Consider the following 10251-nt stretch of genomic DNA (forward strand, 5'->3'; position numbering starts at 1 on the left):
CAAAAAATTAGCTGGGCATGGTGGCGCATGCCTGTAATCCCAGCTACTCAGTAGGCTGAGGCAGGAGAATTGCCTGAACCCAGGAAGCGGAGGTTGCGGTGAGCTGAGATCGCGCCATTGCACTCCAGCCTGGGTAACAAGAGTGAAACTCTGTCTCAAAAAAAAAAAAAGAGATGCAGTCTCGAATGGTACCCAGGCTGGCCTTGAACCCTTGGGCTCAAGCAGTCTTCTTGCTTCAGCCTCCTGAGTAGCTGGGACTACAGGCATGCACCACCATGCCCAGCAATCAGTAAATTTAATGATAATTAACATGAATGAAAAGGACAGAGAAGTCAGGACCTTAAAAAAATATTTTAGTTCAATTTCTACTTTGAGAAGTGTAATTCTTGCATGATTTATGAGAAAGTGACATGCTGAATCATAGTTTGCCACAGCCATAGTATTTAACTAAAATGATTTGATCTGGGTTCTATATTATTTAAAGTTTAAATATCCCAATTGTGTATAGATTTAAATGATCTTTGATTGAACGCAAATCCTTCAGTTACTTTCCAAAGTAAAATATACAAAAAGAGAATTATAGGCTACGAGTGGTGGCTCATGCCTGTAATCCTAGCACTTTTGGAGGCCGAAGTGGGAGGATCCACTTGAACTCAAGAGTACAAGATCACCCTGGGCAACACAGAGAGACCTTGTCACTTTTAATTTAAAATCAAGGAAAAAAAAAAAAGAATTATAGGCTGGGCATGGTGGTGACTCATGCCTGTAATCTCAATACTTTGGGAAGCCAAAGCAGGAGGATCACTTGCGCACAAGAGTTTGAGGCCAGCCTGGGCAACATGGCAAGACCCCATCTCTAAAAAAACAAACAAAAAAAAAACAAAAAGTAGCAGGGCATCAGGATGTGTACCTGTAGTCTCTGCTTTTTGGGCGGCTGGGGTAGGAGTATTGCTTGGGCCCAGGAGTTTGAGGTTGTATTAAGCCATGATTATGCATGCCATTGCACTCCAGCTTGGGAGAGTGAGACCCTGCCCCCACATGAAAGAGACAATTATAACTTACATAGAAAAATGATCTCACCAGCTCAATGGAAGATGTTAACTAATTTTTTTATTATTTGTGACTAACATTTCACCTGCTCAGAATTTGACTTATCCAATAACTTCAACTATTGATAACCCTGCTGAGTTCAGAAATGAGCCAGACGACCTTTTGGCAACAAAAGTAAACAGCATAAAGACCATGCTAAATTCAATGACTATAGTCTTTAGGAGACTCAACTTTATTCTGAGTCCACTGTTCAGAAGAACCAATTCTACATGTTTATCATAGGTACAGAAAAAATAATGAAAGCTGTAAAAGAATGAATTCTAGGCCAGGCATGGTGGCTCACACCTATAACCCTAGCACTCTGGGAGGCCAAGGCGGGTGATTGCTTGAGCTCAGGTTTTCAAGACCGGCCTGGACAACAAGGCAAAACCCTGTCTCTACCAAAAATTAGCCAGGTGTGGTGGTGCAGGCCTGTGGTCCCAGCTACTCAGGAGGCTGAGGTTGCAGTGAGCTGAGATTGCGCCACTGCATTACAGCCTGGGTGACAGTGAGATGCCATCTACACACACACACACACACACACACACACACCAAAAAAAAAAAATAATAATAATTCTGTAGGTGTTTACCTAATTTCTAAATCCATGCAGATTAAGGGGCAGAAGGGGACTTTACAGCTAGACACACTGACAACTGTGAGACGTTACCTTTTAACTGACTACTGTTAAGGCAAAGATGAGAAAACAATGAAAAACAAAAACCTTAAAATAAAATAGTCTGGGCTACCTAGTGATGAGGCAAATGGTATCATCCAGTTAACATTCCCTCCCTCATTTTGTATTTTTAGTAGAGACATTGTTTTACCATGTTGGCAGGGTTCATCTCAAACTTTTGGTCTCAGGTGATCTATCTGCCTGCCTCGGCCTCTCAAAGTGCTAGGATTACAGGTGTGAGCCACTTGTGCCTACCCTAAATTTCATTATTATTATTTTTTGGAGACAGTCTCGTTCTCCAAAACATTCTGGTACAGCCAGTAAAATAATCTTCACAGTGGTGATTCTCAGATAATAAAATTCAGTTGTGAGGCTGGGCACAGTGGCTCATGCCTGTAATCCCAGCACTTTGGGAGGCCGAAGAGGATGGATCACTTGATGTCAGGAGTTCAAGACCAGCCTGGCCAAGATGGTGAAACCCTGTCTCTACTAAACATACAAAAATTAGCCAGGCGTGGTGGCAGGTGCCTGTAATCCCAGCTACTTGGGAGGCTGAGGCAAGAGAATCACTTGAACCTAGGGACAGAGGTTGCTGTGAGCCGAGATTATGCAACTGCACTGCAGCCTGGGCAACAGAGAAAGACCCTGTCTCAAACAAAAACAAGGCTGGTACAGTTGCTCACACCTGTAATCCCAGTACTTTGGGAGGCTAAGGCAGGTGGAACACCTGAGGTCAGGAGTTTGAGACCAGCCTGACCAATATGATGAAACCTGCCTGACCAATATGATGAAACCCCATCTCTACTAAAAATACAAAAATTAGTCAGGCATGGGGGCATGTGCCTGTAATCCCAGCTACTCAGGAGGCTAAGGCAGGAGAATCACTTGAACCTGGGAGTTGGAGGTTGCAATGAGTCAGGACCTCACCCCTGCACTCCAGCCTGGGTGACATGGCAAGACTCTCTTAAAAAAACAAAAACAAAAACAATTATATTCAAAATATTGTTGGCCTTCCATATGTGCAGGTTTCACATCTGCAGATTCAACCAACTGTGCACAGATAAAAAATACTGTGGGGGAAAAAACCATAAAAAATAAAGCAAATTTTACGCAAGGCACAGTGGCTCATGCCTGTAATCCCAGCACTTTTGAGAGGCTGAGGTGGGTAGGATCACTTGAGCCCAGAAGTTTGAGGCTGTAGTGAGCTATAATTGTGCCACTGTATTGCAGCCTGGGTGACAGAGGGAGATCCTACCTATTAAAAAAATAAATAAAATTTATGGCTGGCGTGATGACTCACACCTGTAATCCCAGCACTTTGGGAAGCTGAGGCGAGACTGTGCCACTGCACTCCAGCCTGAGGACAGAATGAGACTGTCTCCAGAAAAAAAATAATAAATAAATAAAATTTAGGCTGGGCACTGTGGCTCACACCTGTAATCCCAGCACTCTGAGAGGCTGAGGCAGGCAGATCATCTTAAGATCAGGAGTTTGAGACCAGCCTGGCCAACACAGTGAAACCACGTCTCTACTAAAAATACAAAAATTAGCTGGGTGTGGTAGTACACACTTGTAGTTCCAGCTACTCAGGAGGCTGAGGCAAGAGAATCACTTGAACTGGAAGGAGGAGGTTGCAGTGAGCCAAGATTATGCCACTGCACTCCAGCCTAGGCGACAGAGCAAGATTCCGTCTCAAAAAAAAAAAAAAAAAAAAATTAAACATGCTAATTAAAAAAAAATTACAGTGACAACTATTTACATAGCATTAACATTGTGTTAGATATTGTAAGTAATCTAGAAATGATTGAAAGTGTGCAGAAGGATATGAAAAGATAACAAGCAAATATATATTATTTTATATGTGAGCTGAGATTGTGTTCACTTATATTATTACATTATTTTATATAAGGAACTTGAGCATCCACAGAGGTCCTAAAAATAATCCCCCAGAAGTCCTAGAAATAATCCCCCAGGGGATATCAAAGGAGGAGTGTACTACACAAAGCAGCAAAATGTAATCAATTTCAGGGGAAAAATAGTTAAGCTACAGGAAGAAAAAAAAAAAGCTGTGTAGTTAAAAATTAGTTTGCAAATTCCTTTGTCTTAGGAACCAAGGGAGTAGGCAAATAAGGGAATCTCAAATGAGAAACATAGTAACTGCTCAGTTAATCACCTTGCAAAGAAAACAGGAAGTGGTGGGGGTTATGAGGCAATGGAAGACAGGAGCCCCATCCCATTTAAGCCTCTTCCTGCTGTGCACAAAGGCAGGCCCAGCATTGCCAGGTCTAATACTTTATAAAATGGCTGAAATGTGACTTTTAAGTAAAATCTGATATTTAAATTTTGCCTACTGCAAATGAGTTAAACAAGACAATTATGTGGACTCAAAGCTATATACTGGCTACTTCTGGGTAAATCCGCAACTACTTAGAAATTCCACCGTCTAGACCAATTCATTCCCACTTATACAAGAGAGCCAAGTTTTGATGTATTTCAGATAATTCTCAACACCTGCATCTTATTGCCAGGATGAGTGACTGGGATATAATAAAAATAAGAATTCCACATAGTTTTCGGTCTTACCTTACTCTCACTGACATCAGAAATCCATTCTTTTACTAAATTGTTCAATTTACCAAGAACCACCAGCCTATAAAAAAAAAATGCTTCAGATTAAAACAAACAAATGAACAAACAATATTTTTAAAAACCCATATAAGCAGTACCCTTTGTGTTGATGCTAGGGTAAAACCATAATATACATGTAATAATGCTTATCACATCTATTGACACAGGACACATCTCTTTGGCATTCTTAGATCCTTAAGAGTGCTAAGAGATGATAAATATGATTGCAATATTTTGGTTTTTGACCTAATTGTCAAAATTCAAAAAGCTTAATAAAAACAATAAAATTGCCTTCAATGAGTCTGTAAAGGCATAGTGAATTGTCAACTTTCTTGGCTTTACTATGGAATTAATTCAATTCAATGTGGTACTAGAAACCAGAATTATCTCACTGCTACTAATAGGTCTTGGGACAATTAAAAGAGGTGAATTAATTACTGTCTAATTTCTGACTAATAGTATTAAGGTGGTTTGGTATTATTAAAACAAACTGATAACCAATAGCGTAAGTGAATCAATATTTAGAAAAGTGGGGTTTAGACATCTGAAAGATAACATACAAAACTGAACTTCTGATCTGTCCAAACTTACTTCTTCCTCAGTCTTCCACAAATAATGAAACTCCATCTTTCAAGGTGCCAAGACCAAACACCTTGGCCATCATCCTTGACCCCTCTCTCTCTCACACACATTCCAGTCATTAAACTCTAAGAACCCTACCTTTAAAATATTTCCAGAATGCTACTTTTTATCACCTCTACGACCATCCCCCAGGTTCTAGCCACCACCATTTCCTCCTGGGGCTATTACAACGGCTTACTAACTGGTTTCTCTGCTCTGCCCTTGCACTTCTCTTAAGATGACTCTCAATACAGCAGCCAGAGTGACTGTTAAAACTTAAGTCCAATCATGTCAATCTTCTCAAAACCCTAACAGCTTCTCATTTCACTCAGAATAAACCAAACCTTGACAACACCTTACAAGGTCCTAAGAGCTCTTGCCCTCCAAGCTCTTTCCCACCTCAGTTTCTTTAAGCCTATTATTTTCCTGCTTCCTCACTGCTTCAGACAACCAGGTATCATGCTATGTACTCTTCAAATACACCAGGTACACTCCCACTTCAAGAGTTCTGCCTAGAACACTTTTATATACATGGCTTCCTCCTTCATCTTTAAATTTTCCCTTAAATGTGACTTTCTTAATGAGGCCTTCCTTCCCTGAAACGCCTACCCACTCAGCTTTATTCTTCTCGGTAGCACTTATGTGTATTACACATTTTGTCATTATTATTATACACATAAGTGTCACACTGATAATATTAATAATGACAAATCTATTCCTCTAACCCCTACCTAAAATGTAAGCCCCAAGAGGGCCAAGATATTTCTTTTTGTCATTTCTGCACCTGTATGTAGAGACTAGCAGGTACTCAATAAGTTCGTAGAATTCATGATTAAATAATGCACCGTCGTATATTTTACAGTTTTCAGTGACATACCTGTGATTCAATTCTTCCTCATCTTCAAACACTCCAAATGGTTTCATGGCATCAATTAATTTCTGTGTGTAAATATGATCAATTTCTTTAGGACATGCCAAACTAATTGGAGAGGTAATTCCATAATGCTTTTGTTGACGCTGGCTGTCCAGCACGGTGTTTCTGTTTAAGAAAACAAGAAAAATGAAACAGCAGAAAAAAATTTAAAGTATATATCATACTGATACATTGAATCTCTCAATCTACTCATGTTAACTTAGCTACCTTAAAAGTTTACCTACTACTAACAGTAGGGGTAGATATATATATATATATATATATATATATATTTTTTTTTTTAAGGAAAAATGGGTATTTTATGTTTATGTTTATAATGGGGCTATTCATACTGCCTGCAGCTTTCATCGTTAGGATGTCTTTTCAAGCCAAACGCAGCATGTGCTGTCATCAGGACAACTGTACCAATACCACACAGGCTCAAACCTAGAGTCTCACTGGGATCTGTGCCAGGGCCACCTCCACTACCCTGCAGACTTAAGTACCATAAAGATCTAGAATCTCTGAAAAGCAGTCAACCACTTGAAAGAAAGCTCTTAGTAAAAACAATGGGTTTTACCCCCAGGAAAGAAACAAAAACATCCCATTAGAAGGTCCTTGTGAAATAATCTGGCTCTTACAAAGAAATCATAATTAGATTTGTCCTTGGGAAACCTACATTAACATCCTCTGCTTGAATCAGAGTTTACAGTCCTAGCATTTTGTGACTATGGTTAATTGTTCTCTTCATTTTAGACTGGTACCCATGCCATTTTCACATTGAAACAAAATTCTTTACACTAATAGCAATATTTTGGAAGGTATGAGCCACCCCCCAAAGATCTTAGCCATCAGGAAACTATAGTCTTGAATAAAGTACAACAGAAGTTCTGAGATTTTTTTTTTTTTTTTTGAGATGGAGTCTCTCTCTGTTTCTTGGCTCACTGCAACCTCGACCTCCCAGGTTCATGCAATTCTCCTGCCTCAGTCTCCCAAGTAGCTGGGATTACAGACGTGTGCCACCACATCCAGCTCATTTTTGTATTTTCAGTAGAGGCAGAGTCTTGCCATGTTGGCCACGATGGTCTGGAACTCCTGACCTCAGGTGATCCGCCTGACTCAGCCTCCCACAGTGCTGGGGGATTACAGATGTGGGCCACTGTGCTCAGCCAGTTGAAGTTCTGAGATTTTGAGTTTACGCAAACTAATTTCAAAATAAATTTTGGAACCAACAGGGGTTGGCAAAACTTCTAATTTTGCTATGAATGTAAAAACATACACACCCAACACTACCATTTATCTTCACCATGCTTTCATAAAGAGCCATTAACACCAAAAGAATGTAATCTCAAAATTAGAAACAATTGTTTAGCTTGAATAAATTAGCCCTGTAAAAAATAACATGCAGGCCGGGCGCCATGGCTCACACCTGTAATCCCAGCACTTTGGGAGGCCGGGGCAGGTGGATCACCTGAGGTCAGGAGTTCCAGACCAGCCTGACCAACATGGTGAAACCCCATCTCTACTAAAAAAAATACAAAATTAGCTGTGGTGGCACATGTCTGTAATCCCAACTACTGAGGAGGCTGAGGCAGGAGAGTGGCTTGAACCCAGGAGGCGGAGGTTGCAGTGACCTGAGATCGCACCACTGCACTCCAGCCTAGGCAACAAGAGGGAAACCCAAGTCTCAAATAAAAAAACAAACAAGGGGATGGCATGGGGAGAAATGCCAGATATAGATGAGGGGGAGGAAGGCAGCAAATCACACTGCCACGTGTGTACCTATGCAACAATCTTGCATGTTCTTCACATGTACCCCAAAACCTAAAATACAATAAAAAAAAAAAAGAAACAAACAAAATACAATAGAGATCGTTTGTTTTTGGATTTTAACTGGTCAAAACACTGGCTTATCATTACTAACTGCACGGAGTAAGACATGCTCTTTAGCTAAAGATCTCATTAAGTAGAGAGAAAGAATCAAATGTTAGATAAAACAGCCTGTATACCTTCCAAAATTACTCAAAAACAAACAACAACACACACACACAAACCCAAAATACAGGTTATTTTAATTTCTCTTCCATATTTATTTTGTTGTAGAACAAACAAAAGTTCAATTAGTTATTTCAAGTTGTAATTTCTTTTTAAAGATTTGACTTTTTACCTCTGAGAAAGCTAGAGCAGTGTTTTGGTATTGTTTGTGTTCTATATATGTAAATATATATGGTAAATGAATAGGACAGAGTAATTATCTACATATCTATATAATATCACTCAATCTCAATAATTCTAAGAGGCATTAAATAAGTGCCATTTTACAGATAAGTAACTGAAATTCAAAGAGAGAGGACAAGCCAGAATCTGAACTTCAAAACCTCTTTCCACTACTCCATTCTCTCCTCGATAACTACACCTCAGTTCTGACACTATGATGCTGGGTCTCACTTTCTTACCTGACAAAGTTGGCCAACTAGCCTACTGGTCCTAAGATTCCAAAACTAGGGTTCTGAACTTCCCTCATCTGGGGGCGGGGGAAGGGAGTAAACAACAGAATCCCACCCTCCCTTCAAACCATCTATTTCATTTATGGGCAAACACCCTAGAGAAATTCTAGTTACAAGCACACAAAGAGACATGTAAAATAATGTTCTCTGTCACACTAACATTACAAACTCAGAAACAACCTAAAATGGTCACTAACAGGCAAAGGATTAAATTAGGATGTATTCCTACAATAGAATACAATACAATATTAATGTTAATTAATTACAACTGAAATACTAACATGAACAAAGCTCAGATACTATGCTGTGCTAAAGAAGCAAGTTGCAGAATGATAAGTGTGAACCAGTTATGTAAATTTTAAAAACAGTTATAACTATGCCAGTTATTAGGAACACATGTGTATGTAGTAATAGCATTAAAAAACATGCAGCTCCCATGATTTGAGGGCAAAAAGAAAAAGCAGTAAAATAAAAAACACGAAGCAACAATAAACATCAAATTCAAGAGTGTGGTGACGTTTGGAGCAAGAGATGAATGGGACCAGACAAGGAGGTAGGTAAGTCCTTCAGATGCATCTGGAATGCTTGATTTCTTTAAAATAAATACATAGATATGTATACACACACCGTGTGTGTGTGTGTGTGTGTGTGTACAGTTACAATTTGGGAGAAATGGGTGGTGGTTCCACAAATGATGCTTATGTTATTCTCTGCATTTTTCTGCATGTTTAAATTATTTCCTAATAGACCAAAATGGAAGAAGCTACAACAAAATCTTGCCAAGCATGGGAATTGTCTCTGACTTATCAAAGTGTGAACAAGAGGTACAGACCGGTGAATGTTGTGGGTAGGTGGGGAGGCAGGGGGTGAGGGAGAGGGTGGGGACGGCGGTGAAAAGACTTTAGCCTTATATGAAAGAGAAACCCAAGGGCTGCGATAGGTCTTTCACTCCTGAAGACCTGGAGACAGCCGGTCGGGAAGGGAGGAGGGGGAAGGCAGGGGGATGGTATTTGCGCCAATGCAGACAGGAGCAGACGGGCTCAGACAGTGTTGGGGGCAGACGAGTGACCGACAATTTCTCCTTACCGACACAGGCACCTTTTCCCCTCCTCATCCTTGTCTGAGGGCGTCCTCGGAGGCGGGACAGCTGGGGACTCCCGGAGTCCCCGAGTCCGTGCAGGGGTGGCCAGGTGAGCCGCCGGTTTTAGGGGAGGTGCCCTTGCGGACCGGCCGGGAGCCGGGAAGGAGACCACCCCGGCGAGCTGCGTGCAGGGTGAAAGGGGCAGGGAACGGAAACGAGGACACCGACTGACCACCTCAGCTCACCCCTACCCGCTTCACCCCAACCGCCGCCCCCCACCACTTACGCAGACATCTCTTTCATCGCTTCCTGCGTCTCCCTCTCCAGCGAGTGTCTTTCGCTCTGGAGTCCTGTTCTTGCTGTTCCTTTCTCCCCGTGTTCAGTTCCCTCCGGTCGCTTGTAGCTCGCTTACTCGCTCACTTTCCCACTTACTATGGCTGAGGCATCCAACCGAGTAGTGAAAACACCACAAAACCGGCTCTATTTATGACAATACAGCGCGGCCGACGCCAATATGGCGCCGCTTCCCAGCCTGCCTCTCGCCGCCGTGGCCCCGCCCCTGGAGGTCTGGACCACCCTCGGCCACGCCTCCTCTGCCTTTGGTCCCGGGACCCCGCCCACCGGCTCAGGGCTCTCTCAGTACCGTTGCTTCGAAGGAGCGTTTGGTGCCCTCTTTTGTGCGCAGTACTGTCAATCCCGATACACAGCTTGGAAGGAAATTTGGAAATATGTTTTCCT

At 41.6% G+C, this 10251-nt stretch overlaps 1 protein-coding gene across 1 annotated transcript in view; it reads right to left on the reverse strand.

The window, feature by feature from the left end:
- Window positions 1-10043, reverse strand: part of PAPOLG (poly(A) polymerase gamma) — a 44407-nt gene extending 34364 nt beyond the window's left edge. Inside the window, exons 1-3 of the mRNA XM_003922719.4 lie at window positions 9800-10043; window positions 5890-6051; window positions 4347-4413 (exon numbers count right to left, since the gene is read on the reverse strand). Coding sequence (XP_003922768.1) covers window positions 4347-4413; window positions 5890-6051; window positions 9800-9816 — 246 coding nt within the window. The 5' untranslated portion in view covers window positions 9817-10043. The remainder of the gene's footprint in view (window positions 1-4346; window positions 4414-5889; window positions 6052-9799) is intronic.
- Window positions 10044-10251: the final 208 nt, after the last annotated feature.

This window comes from Saimiri boliviensis, chromosome 1, assembly GCF_048565385.1.
Source record: "Saimiri boliviensis isolate mSaiBol1 chromosome 1, mSaiBol1.pri, whole genome shotgun sequence".
Lineage (NCBI taxonomy): Eukaryota > Metazoa > Chordata > Mammalia > Primates > Cebidae > Saimiri > Saimiri boliviensis.